Below are 25,519 nucleotides of genomic sequence, written 5' to 3'. Positions count from 1 at the left end.
ACTTCCACTGTTATAAAGATCACCACCACCCCTGTTATAAAGATCACCACCACCCCTGTTATAAAGATCACCACCGCCCCTGTTATAAAGATCACCACCGCCCCTGTTATAAAGATCACCACCCCCACTGTTATAAAGATCACCACCCCCACTGTTATAAAGATCACCACCCCCACTGTTATAAAGATCACCACTTCCACTGTTATAAAGATCACCAACGCCACTGTTATAAAGATCACCACCCCCACTGTTATAAAGATCACCACCCCCACTGTTATAAAGATCACCACCCCGACTGTTATAAAGATCACCACCACCACTGTTATAAAGATCACCACCCCCACTGTTATAAAGATCACCACCACTGTTATAAAGATCACCACCCCCACTGTTATAAAGATCACCACCACTGTTATAAAGATCACCACCCCACTGTTATAAATATCACCACCACCCCTGTTATAAAGATCACCACCCCCACTGTTATAAAGATCACCACCACTGTTATAAAGATCACCACCACCACTGTTATAAAGATCACCACCCCCACTGTTATAAAGATCACCACCGCCACTGTTATAAAGATCACCACCCCGACTGTTATAAAGATCACCACCACCACTGTTATAAAGATCATCACCCCCACTGTTATAAAGATCACCACCACTGTTATAAAGATCACCACCCCGACTGTTATAAAGATCACCACCACTGTTATAAAGATCACCACCACCACTGTTATAAAGATCACCACCCCCACTGTTATAAAGATCAGCACCCCCACTGTTATAAAGATCACCACCCCCACTGTTATAAAGATCACCAACGCCACTGTTATAAAGATCACCAACGCCACTGTTATAAAGATCACCACCACCCCTGTTATAAAGATCACCACCACCCCTGTTATAAAGATCACCACCCCCACTGTTATAAAGATCACCACCTCCACTGTTATAAAGATCACCACCGCCCCTGTTATAAAGATCACCACCTCCACTGTTATAAAGATCACCACCGCCCCTGTTATAAAGATCACCAACACCCCTGTTATAAAGATCACCACCTCCACTGTTATAAAGATCACCACCTCCACTGTTATAAAGATCACCACCGCCACTGTTATAAAGATCACCACCTCCACCCCCACTGTTATAAAGATCACCACCCCCACTGTTACAAAGATCACCACCGCCACTGTTACAAAGATCACCAACGCCACTGTTACAAAGATCACCAATGCCACTGTTATAAAGATCAGCACCCCCACTGTTATAAAGATCACCACCCCCACTGTTATAAAGATCACCAACGCCACTGTTATAAAGATCACCACTTCCACTGTTATAAAGATCACCACCATCCCTGTTATAAAGATCACCACCACCCCTGTTATAAAGATCACCACCGCCCCTGTTATAAAGATCACCACCGCCCCTGTTATAAAGATCACCACCCCCACTGTTATAAAGATCACCACCCCCACTGTTATAAAGATCACCACTTCCACTGTTATAAAGATCACCAACGCCACTGTTATAAAGATCACCACCCCCACTGTTATAAAGATCACCACCCCCACTGTTATAAAGATCACCACCCCGACTGTTATAAAGATCACCACCACCACTGTTATAAAGATCACCACCCCCACTGTTATAAAGATCACCACCACTGTTATAAAGATCACCACCCCCACTGTTATAAAGATCACCACCACTGTTATAAAGATCACCACCCCCACTGTTATAAATATCACCACCACCCCTGTTATAAAGATCACCACCCCCACTGTTATAAAGATCACCACCACTGTTATAAAGATCACCACCACCACTGTTATAAAGATCACCACCCCCACTGTTATAAAGATCACCACCGCCACTGTTATAAAGATCACCACCCCGACTGTTATAAAGATCACCACCACCACTGTTATAAAGATCATCACCCCCACTGTTATAAAGATCACCACCACTGTTATAAAGATCACCACCCCGACTGTTATAAAGATCACCACCACTGTTATAAAGATCACCACCACCACTGTTATAAAGATCACCACCCCCACTGTTATAAAGATCACCAACGCCACTGTTATAAAGATCACCACCGCCCCTGTTATAAAGATCACCACCGCCCCTGTTATAAAGATCACCACCGCCCCTGTTATAAAGATCACCACCCCCCTGTTATAAAGATCACCACCCCCACTGTTATAAAGATCACCACCCCCACTGTTATAAAGATCACCACCCCCACTGTTATAAAGATCACCACTTCCACTGTTATAAAGATCACCAACGCCACTGTTATAAAGATCACCACCCCCACTGTTATAAAGATCACCACCCCCACTGTTATAAAGATCACCACCCCGACTGTTATAAAGATCACCACCACCACTGTTATAAAGATCACCACCCCCACTGTTATAAAGATCACCACCACTGTTATAAAGATCACCACCCCCACTGTTATAAAGATCACCACCCCCACTGTTATAAATATCACCACCACCCCTGTTATAAAGATCACCACCCCCACTGTTATAAAGATCACCACCACTGTTATAAAGATCACCACCACCACTGTTATAAAGATCACCACCCCCACTGTTATAAAGATCACCACCGCCACTGTTATAAAGATCACCACCCCGACTGTTATAAAGATCACCACCACCACTGTTATAAAGATCATCACCCCCACTGTTATAAAGATCACCACCACTGTTATAAAGATCACCACCCCGACTGTTATAAAGATCACCACCACTGTTATAAAGATCACCACCACCACTGTTATAAAGATCACCACCCCCACTGTTATAAAGATCACCACCCCCACTGTTATAAAGATCACCAACGCCACTGTTATAAAGATCACCAACGCCACTGTTATAAAGATCACCACCACCCCTGTTATAAAGATCACCACCACCCCTGTTATAAAGATCACCACCCCCACTGTTATAAAGATCACCACCTCCACTGTTATAAAGATCACCACCGCCCCTGTTATAAAGATCACCACCTCCACTGTTATAAAGATCACCACCGCCCCTGTTATAAAGATCACCAACACCCCTGTTATAAAGATCACCACCTCCACTGTTATAAAGATCACCACCTCCACTGTTATAAAGATCACCACCGCCACTGTTATAAAGATCACCACCTCCACCCCCACTGTTATAAAGATCACCACCCCCACTGTTACAAAGATCACCACCGCCACTGTTACAAAGATCACCAACGCCACTGTTACAAAGATCACCAATGCCACTGTTATAAAGATCAGCACCCCCACTGTTATAAAGATCACCACCCCCACTGTTATAAAGATCACCAACGCCACTGTTATAAAGATCACCACTTCCACTGTTATAAAGATCACCACCACCCCTGTTATAAAGATCACCACCACCCCTGTTATAAAGATCACCACCGCCCCTGTTATAAAGATCACCACCGCCCCTGTTATAAAGATCACCACCCCCACTGTTATAAAGATCACCACCCCCACTGTTATAAAGATCACCACCCCCACTGTTATAAAGATCACCAACGCCACTGTTATAAAGATCACCACCCCCACTGTTATAAAGATCACCACCCCCACTGTTATAAAGATCACCACCCCGACTGTTATAAAGATCACCACCACCACTGTTATAAAGATCACCACCCCCACTGTTATAAAGATCACCACCACTGTTATAAAGATCACCACCCCCACTGTTATAAAGATCACCACCACTGTTATAAAGATCACCACCCCCACTGTTATAAATATCACCACCACCCCTGTTATAAGGATCACCACCCCCACTGTTATAAAGATCACCACCACTGTTATAAAGATCACCACCACCACTGTTATAAAGATCACCACCCCCACTGTTATAAAGATCACCACCGCCACTGTTATAAAGATCACCACCCCGACTGTTATAAAGATCACCACCACCACTGTTATAAAGATCATCACCCCCACTGTTATAAAGATCACCACCACTGTTATAAAGATCACCACCCCCACTGTTATAAAGATCACCACCACTGTTATAAAGATCACCACCACCACTGTTATAAAGATCACCACCCCCACTGTTATAAAAAGATCAGCACCCCCACTGTTATAAAGATCACCACCCCCACTGTTATAAAGATCACCAACGCCACTGTTATAAAGATCACCAACGCCACTGTTATAAAGATCACCACCACCCCTGTTATAAAGATCACCACCACCCCTGTTATAAAGATCACCACCCCCACTGTTATAAAGATCACCACCTCCACTGTTATAAAGATCACCACCGCCCCTGTTATAAAGATCACCACCTCCACTGTTATAAAGATCACCACCGCCCCTGTTATAAAGATCACCAACACCCCTGTTATAAAGATCACCACCTCCACTGTTATAAAGATCACCACCGCCACTGTTATAAAGATCACCACCTCCACTGTTATAAAGATCACCACCTCCACCCCCACTGTTATAAAGATCACCACCCCCACTGTTACAAAGATCACCACCGCCACTGTTACAAAGATCACCAACGCCACTGTTACAAAGATCACCAATGCCACTGTTATAAAGATCACCACCCCCACTGTTATAAAGATCACCACCCCCACTGTTATAAAGATTTACCCCCACTGTTACAAAGATCACCACCGCCACTGTTACAAAGATCACCAACGTCACTGTTACAAAGATCACCAACGCCACTGTTACAAAGATCACCAATGCCACTGTTATAAAGATCACCACCACTGTTATAAAGATCACCACCTCCACTGTTATAAAGATCACCACCACTGTTATAAAGATCACCAACGCTACTGTTATAAAGATCACCACCACCACTGTTACAAAGATCACCAACGCCACTGTTATAAAGATCACCACCACCACTGTTATAGAGATCACCACCACCACTGTTATAGAGATCACCACCACCACTGTTATAGAGATCACCACCACCACTGTAAGAGGTCACCACCACCACTGTTATAGAGATCACCACCACCACTGTTATAAAGATCACCACCTCCACTGTTATAAAGATCACCACCTCCACTGTTATAAAGATCACCACCGCCACTGTTATAAAGATCACCACCTCCACTGTTATAAAGATCACCACCGCCACTGTTATAAAGATCACCACCTCCACCCCCACTGTTATAAAGATCACCACCCCCACTGTTACAAAGATCACCACCGCCACTGTTACAAAGATCACCAACGCCACTGTTACAAAGATCACCAATGCCACTGTTATAAAGATCACCACCCCCACTGTTATAAAGATCACCACCCCCACTGTTATAAAGATCACCCCCACTGTTACAAAGATCACCACCGCCACTGTTACAAAGATCACCAACGCCACTGTTACAAAGATCACCAACGCCACTGTTACAAAGATCACCAATGCCACTGTTATAAAGATCACCACCACTGTTATAAAGATCACCACCACCACTGTTACAAAGATCACCAACACCACTGTTATAAAGATCACCACCACCACTGTTATAGAGATCACCACCACCACTGTTATAGAGATCACCACCACCACTGTAAGAGGTCACCACCACCACTGTTATAGAGATCACCACCACCACTGTTATAGAGATCACCACCACCACTGTTACAGAGATCACCACCGCCATTGTTCCTTTCTAGCTGGAACAAAGCACTACTGTAACATCTATTTTTACATTAAACAATTTGGGATCAAAAATAAACAAATACCATGATGGTGTCTGTCTGAACTAGATTGGAGTGTGCATTTGATTCGATACAACGTTCAGTGCTCATGCACTAGTACACCCTCATCTAGCAGAGGTAGGCGACCCTTGGTCCTGGAGCGTCGCAGACACTTCGTGTTTTTCTTTTAAATGTTACCCAACCTGAAAGACCAGGTGTGTTGAATTTAGGCAATCGCTGAACTGATCAATTAGCTCAGTTGGTCAGGTGTGGTGCCTAGTTGGAACAGAATCCTGCAGTACCTTCAGAGTTCCAGGAACAGGGTTGCCCTGATCTACGTAATGGATCCAAATAGCAGCTAGAGGGCAGGTGTCAATCTTTAGCCTGGTCCCAGATCTGTTTGTGCCGTCTTGCTAACTTAAACGGCCATAGCAGACATAGGAGTTGGCAACTCAGCACAAACAGATCTAGGACCAGGCTAGTCAATCTGCCATAGTGTTATGTAAGCTGATCTGACTAGAGCTTTGTCTACATCCCAAATAGCACCTTCTTCCCGACATAGTTCACTATGGGCACTGGTAAAAAAAAAGAACGGTGTGCACTATGTAGGGAATAGGATGCCGCCATTTGGGACAGAGCTCTTAGCTGGCTGTCAGTGAACAGTACAGAAACAGCTGTAAGAAGAGCCAGGACTGAGCACACACAATCCCTGGTCACAGATCAATCTTTAGGATTTAAGCCCGATAATGAAACAACTGACCCTGGGATATTTGGGGTTCAGTGTAGATAAGCCGGCAACGTGTTTGTAGATCACAGTGTTGAGCCTGTGATTGAGGTTGAGAATGTATACAGATCCTTTGGGGATTCGGCTGAGAGAACATTCCAACACATTCCCACTCGGCGTTGATGAGTAATGGTGTATTCTCTGGATTAGAAGTAGTAGGATTAGACTACAGTTAAATATACAGTAATCAACACGTTCATTTTTAGACATGAGTTATTGGATGTATTTTTATGAATACTAAGAGGTTTCAAAATCCAAACATATTTTATTTTTCTATAGTGTAGAAATTGGACTATATACGGTCAGAAAGGCATAGATTGGCTAATATCCATATAATCCAAATACAGTATACCAAAACCAATCTAGAATACTTGAGGATCCTGACTAGACAGGGCAAAGACATCTAGTAGGTGCCTCCCTCTAGTGGCTGATGTTTGATAAGAAAACAACCTAATGTGTCATTTCCTTCAAATTATGATATTTATCAGTACAAATTCACCAGAGACAGTACATTTACGTCAAAGCATTTCCTTGTTCAAGCCTGCACATGTCCTCCTGCAAGCTACCTGTATTTCATTCTCAGAATTGAAGGCTTCACATTGTACCATCACAACACATCTCCAACACGTGTTATCCTTATTGTGTACATAGGCCTGCGTTTTCAGGGACGTGCAGAACATTTCTCGAGGACAATGGACCTGTACTGTGTTTGGTTGATCATCTTTGGACTGACTCTGACGTCAACTCTCAGGATTCTGGAATGGCCACCCCTGAACTGCACACAACTGGTATGTTTTAACCAACACAGTTGTTCTTTACTGTAATTAACTGTAGAAATGCATCGCAAATGATCAAAACACACTGGGACTATGCGCACTGGAGAGCGCCCGTCACGTGACACATGCCACTCCATTGTATTTTACTAATTTGGCGCAATACAGCCAAACACACTTTGCAAATGTTTTTTTTTTGTTTGTTCATGTTTCAAGCGTACGTCTGCTAATAGTACACATGTCCCAAGTTTCTATATAAAATATCACACGCGAGAAGGAAGTTAAATAACAAATTCATTTTAAATTGACCTGTACTCAGAAGCGAATTGTGGTGAGTACACGCCACTGATAATGAGAGCGCAAGCCAGTCACGTCACATTTTTATCCAGCAGGCTCTCAGGAATTTAGATGTTCTATTTTCATAGCCACTGAGGGTTTTTTCCTAATCTTTATTAATTGAATGTTTATGTGATGTTATGTTCTGAGATGTTGAAATGTATAGGATAATACATTGAGAATATTGATTATATAATAAGATATTGTCATTGAAGAAACACCTGTTGAGGTGCATTTTGGATTATACCAGTTTTAAGGGTTGAGTTTTTCATCTGTTCAGGTTGCTTATAGAGCTCCACGGTGGAGGTGTCATAATACCCATAAAACCTAGTGGTCAAACAAGGAAATGGTTCCAATCGTTTTTTTCCACGATCAATTTTTCCCATAGGGGATTTTAGAAACACAAAATAAGGGCTGTTTTAAGCATAGTTTTACCCTGGCGTGATGTTTTGATAACCATGTAATTCTCTCGGACAAGGTGACTTTTATCAATATATTCAGCTTTATTTACTCTCAGATCCGAAAATGCTAACTATCATCAAAGTAGACATCATCAAATCCCCACAAGCTCCTGCACATCATCTCTTGCAGACACCTTTGCTAACAGGTATTGTGTCAATTTAAAAATTGCACAAGACTGTTCACAGAATTGTCAATTTAAAGAAATGTAGCCAATTTATTCATTACTAAATTTAGCTAACATTAGATAGTTAATCCAGAGATTCATAACTTTGCCTCAATTTGGCAGTCTCCTCCAGATCATTGTGCTATTTGTAGTTCTTTATGATAGCCACAATAGCAGATAATTAGCATTTCATTTTTTGTGGGGAAAATACATGCTCCTAGGGCTCCGAGAGAGAGAAAGAAAGAGAGAAAGAGAGAATTAGAGAGAGCATACTTAAATTCACACAGGACACCGGATAAGACAGGAGAAGTACTCCAGATATAACAAACTGACCCTACCCCCCCGACACATAAGCTACTGCAGCATAAATACTGGAGGCTGAGACAGGAGGGGTTAGGAGACCCCATCCAATGATACCCCCGGACATTTCCTTCATTGATCTCTAGGTTTTATGGGTATTATGACTCATACTGTGGTACTCTATTCAGGGGAGTATTAGGCTGTTAGTTATTTAGCGATTCTACGTTTATATGCCAGTATTCGTTAACGTTTTGTAAATATCCACGTGTTCAGCTCACCTTCTGCACCTGGAAATAAACACCACGATTTTGCACCTGACTCTTTATGCTTCTCAATCGGACCGCCTGACAAGACCGCCTAGGATCCGTTATCTTCCTCTCACTTCATTGTCTTTGTTGTAATAGCCTATTGCACAGTATACCTTTTATTTTATTTTTGTTTTCCAGGATCTTCAATGCAGCGTTCAAATTAGTAAGTGTCATCTGACTATGGGGAAAGTATCTTGTCTTGATTGCTGTAAATACCGGGTACACAGTTGGAAAAACCCAAGGGGGTCTCTGTATTATAAAAGGGGGTCTCTGTATTATAAAAGGGGGTCTCTGTATTATACATTTACATTACATTTAAGTCATTTAGCAGACGCTCTATAAAAGGGGGTCTCTGTATTATAAAAGAGGGTCTCTGTATTATAAAAGGGGGTCTCTGTATTATAAAAGGGGGTCTCTGTATTATAAAAATGGCATAGTGAAATGGTAAATCATGACATGTACAGTATTTTGTTCAATACATTTCAATATGTTCAATGATGACAAACACTGTGAATACAGATCATTCATTGTCATACCATCTATTGAATCTGCCAGATAACTGTTCAGACGACGGCTGGATTAAACCCAGACACCAGGCGCCTAACGGTCCTCTGTGGCACTCAGATTCACAGCAGCATGTGTTTGTGAGGAGAGGGGAGAGTGGTGATCTGCTACCCGTGATGTCTCTGAGCTGGAGCCTTCAGATCAATGGTAATGTACACAGCGGTTCTTATTATTTGATAGGCAAGTAAAACTGGATGCTTGCTTCTGCTGTTGTGCCGTTGAAGCAAGGCATTTCAGCCCTAATCTGTTCCCGGTGCGCTGCACTGCGTTGTGACAGACCCCGGGCTCTAGCAGCTCCAACGATGATGTAATCATCTTCTTCTTCCTTGATCTAATCAACAGGAGGTGTAATCAATGGGACCAGTGGGACCGAGGTGCACGTCACTGAAGAGGACAGCAATCAAAGCATATGTGTCCGATACATCTTCCATAACAAAATACAAAACATGATGATTAACTGGAAGCCGGTAAAACAATGATACTGGATGTGAATCTAAGTGATGGAGGTTTGCTGAAAGGTGGAAATTAATAGTCAGATATGAAAAGAACCTTCTGTTTCGTTAGACTGATATCTATTTACTTGACTTTCTTTTAGTGGACATTTTCCTTGGACAGAGTTGTGGTGGACCCCGAAAACAATTATTCTGTTTCGATCTACAACTTACCAAAACCAGACCTGGGGAATTACAGACTTGACAAAATCTTTACAATCCCAGGTGAGGCAGACATGGAATTAGATTGGAAAAGTGATTCGGTTAAACTTCTGAATGTGTATTAAAATGTACACCTGTATGTTATCATGATCAGGATGCAAGGATCCAAGCATAAAAGCAGCCAAGGTGTGTTTGGAAAACGGTAAGGCTCACAATTACAGTCAGGTAATAGTTAATACAGAAAGTAATCAAGGGCTTGGATATAGCTACAACAACACTGAGTATGTTGCATCATTCCAGGCAGTCTTTGGGATCCCCAGTTGTCCTGGACTGTGTCAGTGGATGGAGGAGAGAGACTGATCATCACAGTGGGTTTTAATACAGCTGAGTTCTCTGACGAATACCAGATATCCATCCAGAACACTCAACACTCACAGCATGTCATGAGGGTAGGTATCTGTGGTCAACAACACTACAGCATGTCACGAGGGTAGGTATCTTTGGTCAACAACCCTCACAACATGTCACAAGGGTAGGTATCTGTGGTCAACAACACTCACAACATGTCACGAGGGTAGGTATCTGTGGTCAACAACACTCACAACATGTCACGAGGGTAGGTATCTGTGGTCAACAACACTCACAACATGTCACGAGGGTAGGTATCTGTGGTCAACAACACTCACAACATGTCACGAGGGTAGGTATCTGTGGTCAACAACACTCACAGCATGTCACGAGGGTAGGTATCTGTGGTCAACAACACTCACAACATGTCACGAGGGTAGGTATCTGTGGTCAACAACACTCACAGCATGTCACGAGGGTAGGTATCTGTGGTCAACAACACTCAATGATGAAACATTGGTAATTGATTACTGTGTTCCTGGAACTTATTACTGTGTCATGATTTCTTCAATTCCCTTCAATTCACGTTTCAGGAGAATAGAACATCATTGAATGTGACTTTTGAACTGGATGTATGGCAGCTGCCTCCATGTGAAATGTTAATTGTGGTAAGTTTCATTTCCTATAGCAACCATTTGTTTTCAATTTCACTGACTCACCTAACCACAAACATACTTTTTTCTCTCAAAAGATTCAGCCCTTTTTTATACGGTGCAAGAGCAACTGTTTACATCACCAGACAAAGTGTAACTACTGCTCCTGTGAGTAAAATGTATTTGCCTTCTAAATTACTTATTTTTTCCAATGGTCATCTCATTGATTTCCACTTTTATCTTTGTCTGATAAATTTATTGTATTGTTTTTTTCCCCAGACTATCAAAGGCCTCCCACTTACAGCCGATCTTTGATAATAAAAGCATTACTGGGGCTAATCATGGCTGGTGGTTTCCTGACTTATTTGCTGCACAAAACATCCCATACAGGTTTGTTGGTTAATAGATGAACCTTTCACTAAATAAAAACAGAATAGTAACTACATGCCTCAACTGGTAAAATATAGTTTATATTTCTGCGCACTCTATTCCATTTCTTCTTCTCCTTCCTAGATCCAGGAAGCCAGCTCCTGACCACGCCCAGAGGTGAACTGGAGGGAGTCCAAATACAAGAGAGAAAAAGAAAAGTCCTCATCATCTACTCTCTGGACCATCCTCTGTATATAGAGATCGTCCTAAAGCTCTGCGCTTTCCTCATGGCTAAGTGTGGCATAGAGGTGAGAACGAGGACCACAATGGACATTTTGACTGTTGTCTGTTGATATTATTGTGTTTTTAATCCTCTATGATTTTTTTAATGTATGTATTGTGACTAGGGCACCTCTATGGGATGGTTCTAGCCTAGTCCTGGATTTGAAATCCTACTCAATAATGAATCTCCATTGAAATAGCGTTGTGAAATACTGTAGGCTTAATCTGTGTCTGGAAACCAGCCCTATATGTACATTCAATTTGTCAAATAAAGTGAATTAATTGACTCATTTAGGTGGTGCTGGACCTGCTGGACTCTGCCCGGCTGGGCATTGTGGGTAGTGTCCAGTGGCTGGACTGGCAGAGGGAACAGATTGTTAAATCCTCAGACAAGATCCTAATCCTGTGTTCACGAGGGGTAAGGGCCAAATGGAGAGCAATGTGTGATGGTGCCGAAACTCGGGTGATCCTGAGAGAGGATGTACGTTCCCCCATGGGGGACATGCTCACCCCTGCGCTCAGCCTCCTGGTGCCCAGCTTTGTGAGATCTGGAACGTTCCAGAACTACATGGTGGCTTACTTTGAGGACGTTTGTTCCGAGGAGGATGTTCCGTCTCCGTTTAACATCATAGTGAGGTACTGTCATAGGGAGGGAGGGAGGGAGGGAGGGAGGGAGAGAGAGAGAGAGAGAGAGAGAGAGAGAGAGAGAGAGAGAGGGAGGGAGGGAGGGAGGGAGGGAGGGAGGGAGAGAGAGAGAGAGAGAGAGAGAGAGAGAGAGAGAGGGGAGGGGGAGGGGAGAGAGAGAGAGAGAGAGAGAGAGGGAGGGAGGGAGAGAGAGAGAGAGAGAGAGGGGGAGGGAGGGAGAGAGGGAGGGAGGGAGGGGGAGAGAGAGAGAGAGAGAGGGGGAGGGAGAGAGAGAGAGAGAGAGAGAGAGAGAGGGAGGGAGGGAGGGAGGGATACCTGCCCTGACTCATTCCTGTTCCCCTTTACAGGTACAAACTCATGAAGCATTTTGAGGAGCTCTTCTTCAGGCTCCTGGATAAAGAGAAACATGAGCCAGGGCGAGTGAATCGCATTGAAGGCATCACCGAGGACGAGTATTTTCAATGTCCCTCAGGGAAAGCATTGCGGGAAGCAGTGGAGGCTTTCCATGCCTATCAGCTGGAGCATCCAAACTGGTTTGAGGATGAACTAGTAAAGGACACAGATGAGGACGTGGAAGTGGAGGAACCTTCCCTGGAGCATCATGCTATAGAACCACCAACTGAGAGCCACCTCACCATCAGACAGAGTGTGCCAGAGTGCATAGAAGATGGACCTTCCTCTCCCATCAATGATGTGACACCGGCAGAGAGGGATCACACGGTGTACTCTGCAACCCTTCACATGACAGAGGGACTCAATGAATCCAAACCATTTCCTCTCTCGGCGCACACACATATATATGTTTCCCATCCAGCTGAGCAAGATGGGTCCTGTAACTCTGTCTTGGTAGGTTGGTATCCCTCTGTCAGCACACTTAAAGAAGGAACAGCAGTGTAATTTCACTGATGCCGCTAGGGAGTGATCCATCCCCAAGCCCACGCAGTGCACCACATCATCATCTTGAAGACATCTTGGGTTCAACTAATGTCTGTATGGGGTCAACAGGGACATACCAAAGAAAGGTCTATGAGAGGGTGTCAGTGTCACATACTGCAACTCATCTAACGTTACAGGCCCCACCACAAGCATATGTGGACCCTGTTGCACGGTGTCTTCTCTTCCTATGACCTTTGAGACTGAGAGTGAAGACCGCGCACGTGTAACAGTCGAGGGGGAAGCTCATAATGCTCTCAGTTGTGGAGTGAGGGGAACATGAAATGTGTCCAGGACAGAACGAAGTAACGACTCTCAAACCCACCTGCAACTCAATACAGTTTAAAGGCATTTAACATTTTGGTCAGTTATCCAATGCTCTTAACCAGAGCAACTCATAGTCAGTGCATTCAACTAAGGTAGGTAAGACAACCACATATCACAGTCATTGCATGTTCTAAAACTTAAATGAAGCAGCTATCACCAAAATCAGTGCTAGTTAAAAAAGACAAGTGTCTGTGCAAGAAAAACAAGTACAACAATAAGGTGTTCATAGAGACTCACTGTGTTTAGTTCACTCTATCGTTATCCTGCTGTGTTCAGTAAGTAAGCATTTCATTGTACTGTGTACACTACACTGTATCTTATGCATATGACAAATAGATTTGATCAGGTAACTCGGTAGAAGGGACAGTTTTATATTTACTGGGGTGGGGGAGTGGTCCAAAATAGGGGAGGGTTGTCAAAATGTATTTTTGCTTTGGGGATGGTTGTGTAGTTTTTTATTTGGCACAGAGGAGGGTAGTGTGTTTTTTCGCTGGTTTACATTACCCACCTTTATTGTGCAATCCCGGTCACTTTTAAAATATTTGTACTGTGTACATATATATTATATATATTTATGTATTTATTCTTTTTTACTGACAAATCAAATCAATCAATCCAAACTGTGCAGCTGCCATTTGATAAGTTGAATGAGACAACTGTTTAAAAACACCCCAAAAGTTTAATAATATTCTGAGATTGTCAATCCAAGTCTTTGATACTGGGTAGATCTACAAGGTTGGGAGGGATGTATTTTCTGCAGTGGTGGAAAAAGTACTCAATCGTCATACTTGAGTAAAAGTAAAGATACCTTAACAGAAAATGACTCAAGTAAAAGTGAGTCACCCAGTAAAATACTACTTGAGTAAAAGTCCAAGTAATTGGTTTTAAATATGCTTAAGTATCAAAAGCAAATGGAATTGCTCAAATGTGCTTGAGTATCAAAAGTAAAAATCATAAAAAATTCCTTATATTAAACAAACCAGACGGCAAATCAATCAAACAAATGTATTTATAAAGCCCTTCTTACCTCAGCTGATGTCACAAAGTGCTGTACAGAAACCCAGCCTAAAACCCCAAACAGCAAGCAATGCAGGTGTAGAAGCACGGTGGCTAGGAAAAACTCCCTAGAAAGGCCGGAACCTAGGAAGAAACCTAGAGAGGAACCAGGCTACGAGGGGTGGCCAGTCCTCTTCTGGCTATGCTGGGTAGAGAGGAACCAGGCTACGAGGGGTGGCCAGTCCTCTTCTGGCTATGCTGGGTAGAGAGGAACCAGGCTACGAGGGGTGGCCAGTCCTCTTCTGGCTATGCTGGGTAGAGAGGAACCAGGCTACGAGGGGTGGCTGTGCCGGCACCATGTCTTATTTTATTTTTATTGCCGAATTGCCAGGGGCCCTCTCCAACACTCAGCTATAATTTACAGACGAAGCATTTGTGTTTAGTGAGTCTGCCAAATCAGATGCAGTAGGGATGACCAGGGATGTTCTCTTGATAAGTGTGAATTTTCCTGTAAAAATGTAACCAGTACTTTTGGGTAAAAAAAAAGTAAAAGTACATTATTTTATTTCAGAATGTAGTGAAGTTAAAAGTAAAAGTTGCCAAAAATATAAATAGTAAAGTACAGATACTATTTAAGTAGTACTTTAAGGTATTTTTACTTAAGTACTTTACACCACTGATTTTCTGTTTGTCAAGATTGACATAGTCTATTTATTGTGGTGTTGAAAACACAACCCATGATTTTGAAGTGCCCAAGTCAGTATGTTTTGTTTATTGGTTGAGTGGTATATTGGCACTGTCACACCCTGATCATAGAGAGCCCTTAGTTCTCTATGGTGTAGGTCAGGGCGTGACTAGGGGGTGATCTAGTATAGATATTTTTATGTGGGTGCTAATATGGTTCTCAATTAGAGGCAGTTGTTTATCGTTGCCTCTGATTGGGGATCATATTTAGGTAGGTTGTTTCCCCACCTGCATTTGTGGGATATTATTTTGTGTTTTGTGCATGTGCACCACGTAGTCACGTTTCGTTGTTAGTTTATTGATTTATTTTGTTTTGCTCTTGTTAAGTTTCACTTTATAATAAATATGTGGAACTCAACATCCGCTGAGCCTTGGTCCGTCTCTCCTCACTCACGTGACAGGTACAGAAACCTGTTGGTGTAAAATGTGTTGTGTAGGCCTAGTGAAAGAGGCAGGGAGAATGAGCTTGCATGGAATCAACCATATTTTATTTAATTACTCATGTGTTTCATTATATATTCAACTTTTTGATACCAGAGTAGCTCTGATCTTAGCAAATTGGGTAACTGTGTGCATTGATAATAATGGATATATTTTAAGATATAGTTTTCTTATTCATATCATGTTAATTCCCAATTGCATAAACTCAAACTAGGTGAAACTGGGTGAATAGATACAGGTCAGAGTTCTCATGGTAAAGGCAAGCAAACTGTGTCAACAAAAGGCATGGCAGGGTCAAAGTTCACTCACTTTTCTGGCGAAAAAGTCTCTCATTCCTGAGTTTCTCACACACTGGAGAAGGTAAGCATTAAGAGCAGTATTGTTGGTAATGAACTGATATGAATTATGGGAAATTGAATGCCTAGTGCCATGTATACAAATGTGTTAGTTATTATCAATTAATTAATATGCCTTAAATAATAACGGCATACTTAGGGATTTTGGCAATGAAACCCGTTATCTACATCCCCAGAGTCAGATTAACTTGTGTATACCATTTGTATGTCTCTGCGTGCAGTTTGAAGGAAGTTTCTAACTAGCTTTAGCGCATTTGCTCTAGTTAGCATTGGCTCTATTCAGGAGTTAGCTGTGTTGTTGGCTAGATATTGAACAAGTGTCCTGAAGAGAGAGCACATTTTCTATGCCAGGTGAAATCGCGCATCACTAGCTCATTGTTATGTATGTATCAAAATCAACATAACTAGAAAACAGCTTAAACATATACAGCTACTTTGTTATTTTGGCTGCACTGTTTGACATGACTGTAAATGAGCTGTAGTTGACTTAACAAGCAAGTGATAGGAACGTTACCAGCCAGTATGGAAATGGACCATTTAGAACGAACTGCTTGGGTCGCGTACAAAGATGCAGAACAGAAGGACTGAACGACTGGGTACAGAACATAAAGACTGAACGACTGGGTACAGAACATAAAGACTGAACAACTGGGTATAGAACATGAATACTGGGTACATAACATAAAGACTGAACAACTGGGTATAGAACATGAATACTGGGTACATAACATAAAGACTGAACGACTGGGTATAGAACATAAAGACTGAACGACTGGGTACAGAACATGAAGACTGGGTACAGAACATAAAGACTGAACGACTGGGTACAGAACATAAAGACTGAACGACTGGGTACAGAACATGAAGACTGAACGACTGGGTACAGAACATGAAGACTGAACGACTGGGTACAGAACATAAAGACTGAACGACTGGGTACAGAACATAAAGACTGAATGACTGGGTACAGAACATAAAGACTGAACGACTGGGTATAGAACATAAAGACTGAACGACTGGGTACAGAACATAAAGACTGAACGACTGGGTACAGAACATAAAGACTGAACGACTGGGTACACAACATGAAGACTGGGTACAGAACATGAAGACTGGGTACAGAACATAAAGACTGAACGACTGGGTACAGAACATGAAGACTGAACGACTGGGTATAGAACATAAAGACTGGGTACAGAACATAAAGATGAACGACTGGGTACAAAACATGAAGACTGAACGACTGGGTACAGAACATAAAGACTGAACGACTGGGTACAGAACATAAAGACTGAACGACTGGGTACAGAACATAAAGACTGAACGACTGGGTACAGAACATAAAGACTGAACGACTGGGTATAGAACATAAAGACTGAACGACTGGGTACAGAACATAAAGACTGAACGACTGGGTACAGAACATAAAGACTGAACGACTGGGTACAGAACATGAAGACTGGGTACAGAACATGAAGACTGGGTACAGAACATAAAGACTGAACGACTGGGTACAGAACATAAAGACTGAATGACTGGGTACAGAACATAAAGACTGAACGACTGGGTATAGAACATAAAGACTGAACGACTGGGTACAGAACATAAAGACTGAACGACTGGGTACAGAACATAAAGACTGAACGACTGGGTACAGAACATGAAGACTGGGTACAGAACATGAAGACTGGGTACAGAACATAAAGACTGAACGACTGGGTACAGAACATGAAGACTGAACACAGAACTGTGAGAGGTGAGCCGTCCTCAGGAAAGGAGCTTATCAAGGCATCAAGCTCATTGATGAACTCTCCGAGGGAACCTGGAGGGCGATAAATGATAAGGATGTTAAGCTTGAAAGGGCTGGTAACTGTGACAGCATGGAATTCAAAGGAGGCGATAGGCAGATGGGTAAGGGGAGAAAGAGAGAATGACCACTTGGGAGAGATGAGGATCCCGGTGCCACCACCCCGCTGACCAGAAGCTCTCGGGGTGTGCGAGAACACGTGGGCAGACGAAGAGAGAGCAGTAGGAGTAGCGGTGTTGTCTGTGGTGATCCATGTTTCCGTCAGTGCCAAGAAGTCGAGGGACTGGAGGCAGGCATAGGCTGAGATGAACTCTGCCTTGTTGGCCGCAGATCGGCAGTTCCAGAGGCTACCGGAGACCTGGAACTCCACGTGGGTCGTGCGCGCTGGGACCACCAGATTAGGGTGGCCGCGGCCACGCGGTGTGGAGCGTTTGTATGGTCTGTGCAGAGAGGAGAGAACAGGGATAGACAGACACATAGTTGACAGGCTACACAAGAGGCTACGCTAATGCAAAGGAGATTGGAATGACAAGTGGACTACACGTCTCGAGTGTTCAGAAAGTTAAGCTTACGTAGCAAGAATCTTATTGACTAAAATGATTAAAATGATACAGTACTGCTGAAGTAGGCTAGCTGGCAGAGGCTGCGTTGTTGACTATGTAGGCTAGCTGGCAGTGGCTGCGTTGTTGACACTACACTAATCAAATCGTTCCGTTGAGTGTAATAGTTTCTACAGTGCTGCTATTCGGGGCTAGCTGGCTAGCTAGCAGTGTTGATTACGTTACGTTGCGTTAAAAGAACGACAATAGCTGGCTAGCTAACCTAGGAAATCGCTCTAGACTACACAATTATCTTTGATACAAAGACGTCTATGTAGCTAGCTACGATCAAACAAATCAAGCCGTTGTACTGTAATGAAATGAAATGAAAAATGTGATACTACCTGTGGAGCGAAGCGAAATGCGACCGGATTGTTGAGTGCGGAAGTTCTGTTCGGTAGACGTTGGCTAGCTGTTGGCTAGCTAGCAGTGTCTCCTACGTTAAGGACGACAAATAGCTGGCTAGCTAACCTCGGTAAATTAAGATAATCACTCTAAAACTACACACTCTAAACTACAGAATTATCTTGGATACGAAGACAGCAAAGACAACTATGTAGCTAGCTAACACTACACTAATCAAGTCGTTCAGTTGAGTGTAATAGTTGTGCTGCTAATCGGTAGACGGTGGACTAGCTAACGGTGGACGTTAGCTAGCTGGCTAGCTGCAGGGCAGTGTAGACTGCGTTAGGACGACGAAATACGATAATTACGCAATTATCTATGATACAAAGACGGCTATGTAGCTAGCTAAGAAGAAATTGCTAAGATTAGACAAATCAAACCGTTGTACTATAATGAAATGTAATGAAATGTAATACTACCTGCGGACCGAGTGCAGATGCGACCGCTCGCTTCAACCACAGGAGGGGGTAGACTGAACGACTGGGTACAGAACATAAAGACTGAACGACTGGGTACAGAACATAAAGACTGAACGACTGGGTATAGAACATAAAGACTGAACGACTGGGTACAGAACATAAAGACTGAACGACTGGGTACAGAACATAAAGACTGAACGACTGGGTACAGAACATAAAGACTGAACGACTGGGTACAGAACATATAGACTGGGTACAGAACATAAAGACTGAACGACTGGGTACAGAACATAAAGACTGAACGACTGGGTATAGAACATAAAGACTGAACGACTGGGTCGCGTCTCTGGCAACCGAACCAATAGAACGAACGACCAGCCGGATTTGGGTAGAAACCCTATGTGTCAGAACTATATCTTGTGAAATAGTGTGAATAAATTAATCAATAACGTTAATGAATATATGTCAATCATTTTAACATGTTGGTAACCCGTTAAAAAATGGCACGTTGGCCGACGAACAACCGTGCCAATAGATCCTCCAAACACCGGCTTCTCTGGCATTATCACTTAAATGTATCACTGCTGGTCTAGTATAAAAGGCTAACTGTGACGATTCAGCCTTTATTATTTAAGTGGTCATTTGTGGAATAGACACCGGCTGGAATGCAGTTTTAACCAATCAGCATTCATGATTAGACCCACTCCTTGTATAATTAAGCAAACTCACCCAGGTTGGCACCGTAGGGGTCCACTTTGGGCTGTAACAAAAGGCCCGGCTTGGGCTACATGCACTGGGCCCGTTTGTTTTTGCTCATGGGCAAATATTTGGCCCCTAATTGTTGACAGCCCTTATTCAGCCCCAAATAAGTGTGGGCAGCCCAGTACCAGCCCACAAGAAGCCTTATGTTATTTGGCCTGCCCTCATTGGGCCAATTACAGTCCAAATGAAAGTTTGATGGCCTAGTGATAAATTCCTAAATATTACAAGCATTCTACCCAAACAGCTGCATTAAACCTGTTAATTCTGGAGGTATAAAATCAATATTTTAAGTTCCAAAAAATGTAATAAACAAATACCACATGTTCAAATTCAATAGATTTGTCAATATTAAATAACAGTTACAGTTGAAGTCTAAAGTTTACATACACCTTAGCCAAATACATTTAAACTCAGTTTTTCACACTTCCTGAAATTTAATCCAGTAAAAATTCCCTGTTTTATGTCAGTTAGGATCACCACTTTATTTTAAGAATGTGAAATGTCAGAATAATAGTTAAGAGAATGATTTATTTCAGCTTTTATTTCTTTCATCATATTCCCAGTGGGTCAGAAGTTTACATACACTCAATTAGTATTTGGTAGCATTGCCTTTAAATTGTTTAACTTGGGTCAAACGTTTTGGGTAGCCTTCCACAAGCTTCCCACAATAAATTGGGTGAATTTTGGCCCATTCCTCCTGACAGAGCTGGTGTAACTGAATCAGGTTTGAGGGCCTCCTTGCTCGCACATGCTTTTACAGTTCTGCCCACAAATTTTCTATAGGTTGAGGTCAGGGCTTTGTGATGGCCACTCAATACCTTGACTTTGTTGTCCTTAAGCCATTTTGCCACAACTTTGGAAGTATGCTTGGGGTCATTGTCCATTTGGAAGACCCATTTGCGACCAAGCTTTAACCTGATCTCTTGAGATGTTGCTTCAATATATCCACATAATTTCCCTCTTCATGATGCCATCTATTTTGTGAAGTGCACCAGTCCCTCCTGCAGCAAAGCACCCCCACAACATGATGCTGCCACCCCTGTGCTTCACAGTTGGGATGGTGTTCTTTGGTTTGCAAGCCTCCCCCTTTTCCTCCAAACATAACGATGGTCATTATGGCCAAACAGATCTATTATTGTTTCATCAGACCAGAGGACATTTCTCCAAAAAGTACGATCTTTGTCCCCATGTGCAGTTGCAAACCATAGTCAGGCTTTTTTATGGCGGTTTAGGAGCACGCATCGCGCCGACAGAAACAAACATCTTTCTGGTAAGAAGAGTGGCGGGGGCGTATGCCTCATGACTAACGAGACATGGTGTGATGAAGGAAACATACAGGAACTCAAATCCTTCTGTTCACCTGATTTAGAATTCCTCACAATCAAATGTAGACCGCATTATCTTCCAAGAGAATTCTCCTCGATTATAATCACAGCCGTATATATCCCCCCCCAAGCAGACACATCGATGGCTCTGAACGAACTTTATTTAACTCTTTGCAAACTGGAAACCATTTATCCGGAGGCTGCATTCATTGTAGCTGGGGATTTTAACAAAGCTAATCTGAAAACAAGACTCCCTAAATTTTACCAGCATATCGATTGCGCAACCAGGGGTGGTAAAACCTTGGATCATTGTTACTCTAACTTCCGCGACGCATATAAGGCCCTGCCCCGCCCCCCCTTTCGGAAAAGCTGACCACGACTCCATTTTGCTGATCCCTGCCTACAGGCAGAAACTAAAACAAGAGGCTCCCACGCTGAGGTCTGTCCAACGCTGGTCAGACCAAGCTGACTCCACACTCCAAGACTGCTTCCATCACGTGGACTGGGACATGTTTCGTATTGCGTCAGATGGAAATATTGACGAATACGCTGATTCGGTGTGCGAGTTCATTAGAACGTGCGTCGAAGATGTCGTTCCCATAGCAACGATAAAAACATTCCCAAACCAGAAACCGTGGATTGATGGCAGCATTCGCGTGAAACTGAAAGCGCGAACCACTGCTTTTAATCAGGGCAAGGTGTCTGGTAATATGTCCGAATATAAACAATGCAGCTATTCCCTCCGCAAGGCTATTAAACAAGCTAAGCGTCAGTACAGAGACAAAGTGGAATCTCAATTCAATGGCTCAGACACAAGAGGCATGTGGCAGGGTCTACAGTCAATCACGGACTACAAGAAGAAACCCAGCCCAGTCACGGACCAGGATGTCTTGCTCCCAGGCAGACTAAATCACTTTTTGCCCGCTTTGAGGACAATACAGTGCCACTGACACGGCCTGCAACGAAAACATGCGGTCTCTCCTTCACTGCAGCCGAGGTGAGTAAGACATTTAAACGTGTTAACCCTCGCAAGGCTGCAGGCCCAGACGGCATCCCCAGCCGCGCCCTCAGAGCATGCGCAGACCAGCTGGCCGGTGTGTTTACGGACATATTCAATCAATCCCTATACCAGTCTGCTGTTCCCACATGCTTCAAGAGGGCCACCATTGTTCCTGTTCCCAAGAAAGCTAAGGTAACTGAGCTAAACGACTACCGCCCGTAGCACTCACTTCCGTCATCATGAAGTGCTTTGAGAGACTAGTCAAGGACCATATCACCTCCACCCTACCTGACACCCTAGACCCACTCCAATTTGCTTACCGCCCAAATAGGTCCACAGACGATGCAATCTCAACCACACTGCACACTGCCCTAACCCACCTGGACAAGAGGAATACCTATGTGAGAATGCTGTTCATCGACTACAGCTCGGCATTCAATACCATAGTACCCTCCAAGCTCGTCATCAAGCTCGAGACCCTGGGTCTCGACCCCGCCCCTGTGCAACTGGGTACTGGACTTCCTGACGGGCCGCCCACAGGTGGTGAGGGTAGGCAACAACATCTCCTCCCCGCTGATCCTCAACACGGGGCCCCACAAGGGTGCGTTCTGAGCCCTCTCCTGTACTCCCTGTTCACCCACGACTGCGTGGCCATGCACGCCTCCAACTCAATCATCAAGTTTGCGGACGACACAACAGTGGTAGGCTTGATTACCAACAACGACGAGACGGCCTACAGGGAGGAGGTGAGGGCCCTCGGAGTGTGGTGTCAGGAAAATAACCTCACACTCAACGTCAACAAAACTAAGGAGATGATTGTGGACTTCAGGAAACAGCAGAGGGAACACCCCTATCCACATCGATGGATCAGTAGTGGAGAGGGTAGCAAGTTTTAAGTTCCTCGGCATACACATCACAGACAAACTGAATTGGTCCACTCACACTGACAGCGTCGTGAAGAAGGCGCAGCAGCGCCTCTTCAACCTCAGGAGGCTGAAGAAATTCGGCTTGTCACCAAAAGCACTCACAAACTTCTACAGATGCACAATCGAGAGCATCCTGGCGGGCTGTATCACCGCCTGGTACGGCAACTGCTCCGCCCTCAACCGTAAGGCTCTCAGAGGGTAGTGAGGTCTGCACAACGCATCACCGGGGGCAAACTACCTGCCCTCCAGGACACCTACACCACCCGATGTTACAGGAAGGCCATAAAGATCATCAAGGACATCAACCACCCGAACCACTGCCTGTTCACCCCGCTATCATCCAGAAGGCGAGGTCAGTACAGGTGCATCAAAGCTGGGACCGAGAGACTGAAAAACAGCTTCTATCTCAAGGCCATCAGACTGTTAAACAGCAATCACTAACATTGAGTGGCTGCTGCCAACACACTGTCATTGACACTGACCCAACTCCAGCCACTTTAATAATGGGAATTGATGGGAAATGATGTAAATATATCACTAGCCACTTTAAACAATGCTACCTTATATAATGTTACTTACCCTACACTATTCATCTCATATGCATATGTATATACTGTACTCTAGATCATCGACTGCATTCTTATGTCACTAGCCACTTTAACTATGCCACTTTGTTTACTTTGTCTACATACTCATCTCATATGTATATACTGTACTCGATACCATCTACTGTATGCTGCTCTGTACCATCACTCATTCATATATCCTTATGTACATATTCCTTATCCCCTTACACTGTGTATAAGACAGTAGTTTTGGAATTGTTAGTTAGATTACTTGTTGGTTATCACTGCATTGTCGGAACTAGAAGCACAAGCATTTCGCTACACTCGCATTAACATCTGCTAACCATGTGTATGTGACAAATAAAATTTGATTTGATTTGATTTGATTTGAGCAGTGGCTTCTTCCTTGCTGAGTGGCCTTTCAGGTTATTTCGATGTAGGACTTGTTTTACTGTGGATATATATACTTTTGTACCTGTTTCCTCCAGCATCTTCACAAGGTCCTTTGCTGTTGTTCTGGGATTGATTGGCACTTTTCGTACTAAAGTACGTTTATCTCTAGGCATCTCCTTCCTGAGCGGTATGATGGCTGCGTGGTCCCATGGTGTTTATATTTGTGTACTATTGTTTGTACAGATGAATGTGGTACCTTCATGGGTTTGGAAATTGCTCCCATGGATGAACCAGACTTGTGGAGGTCTTCAATTTTTCTGAGGAAATTGTAGAGGTCTTGGTTTTCCCATGATGTCAAGCAAAGAGGCACTGAGTTTGAAGGTAGGCCTTGAAATACATCCACAGGTACACCTCCAATTGACTCAAATGATGTCAATAAGCCTATCAGAATCTTCTAAAGTCATTTTCCAAGCTGTTTAAAGGCACAGTCAACTTAGTGTATGTAAACCTCTGACCCACTGGTATTGTGATATAGTGAATTATAAGTTAAATAATCTGTCTGTAAACAATTGTTGGAAAAATTACTTGTCATGCACAAAGTAGATATCCTAACCGACTTGCCAAAACTATAGTTTCGCAATAAATGTGGAGTGGTTGAAAAACAAGTTTTAATGACTCCATCCTAAGTGTATGTAATCTTCCGACTTCAACTGTAAGTACCTCAGCGTCTGAATGGAGTCTTTGGTTAATATCAAGTAAATACAATTAAAAAGGGCAAGATTTTCTAACAATTGGCTAATATAATAAAATGAATATACAAGATTTCTTCTGAGAAAAAACAAGCATAACATTCTGTGTATTTAAGTAGGAATTGAATGGAGTCTTTAGCTTAAAATTACAATACAATTTTCAATTAAGAAAGTATGCTTTCAAAGTGAGTTTACAACTTCAACATGCACAACACTGACATTTCATAACATAACACAATTACAAATACATCAGCTGCTGGACAGAGTATACAGAATGTATGATTCTCATGTATAGCTCTCACAGCTGCTGGACAGAGTGACAGTTTAGTTTCTCAGGCTGTTTTCACATCAGAAAAAGCTGAGGTTGACTGTGGGGCTAAAATGTAAACACAATCCCCATT

General features: G+C 43.1%; 2 protein-coding genes across 2 annotated transcripts in view; both read left to right on the top strand.

Moving 5' to 3' along the window:
- Positions 1 to 7,050: 7,050 nt before the first annotated feature.
- LOC115115101 (interleukin-17 receptor A) lies at positions 7,051 to 15,728 on the top strand. Its single transcript, XM_065022328.1, has 13 exons — positions 7,051 to 7,302; positions 8,995 to 9,019; positions 9,412 to 9,567; positions 9,763 to 9,887; positions 10,016 to 10,136; positions 10,228 to 10,275; positions 10,374 to 10,522; positions 11,015 to 11,089; positions 11,173 to 11,242; positions 11,354 to 11,464; positions 11,588 to 11,751; positions 12,021 to 12,361; positions 12,718 to 15,728. Exons 1-13 carry the CDS (start codon positions 7,207 to 7,209, stop codon positions 13,265 to 13,267), a joined length of 2,031 nt encoding a protein of 676 aa, XP_064878400.1. The 5' UTR covers positions 7,051 to 7,206; the 3' UTR covers positions 13,268 to 15,728.
- Positions 13,634 to 25,519, top strand: part of zgc:136858 (uncharacterized protein LOC678543 homolog) — a 24,462-nt gene continuing 12,576 nt past the window's right edge. Inside the window, 1 exon segment of the mRNA XM_065022327.1 lies at positions 13,634 to 13,722. The gene's annotated coding sequence lies outside the window, so the exon portion shown is untranslated.

This window comes from Oncorhynchus nerka, linkage group LG9a (genome assembly GCF_034236695.1).
Source record: "Oncorhynchus nerka isolate Pitt River linkage group LG9a, Oner_Uvic_2.0, whole genome shotgun sequence".
Lineage (NCBI taxonomy): Eukaryota > Metazoa > Chordata > Actinopteri > Salmoniformes > Salmonidae > Oncorhynchus > Oncorhynchus nerka.
Note: the sequence above shows the minus strand (reverse complement) of the source record. Positions and strands in the feature narration are given on the sequence as shown.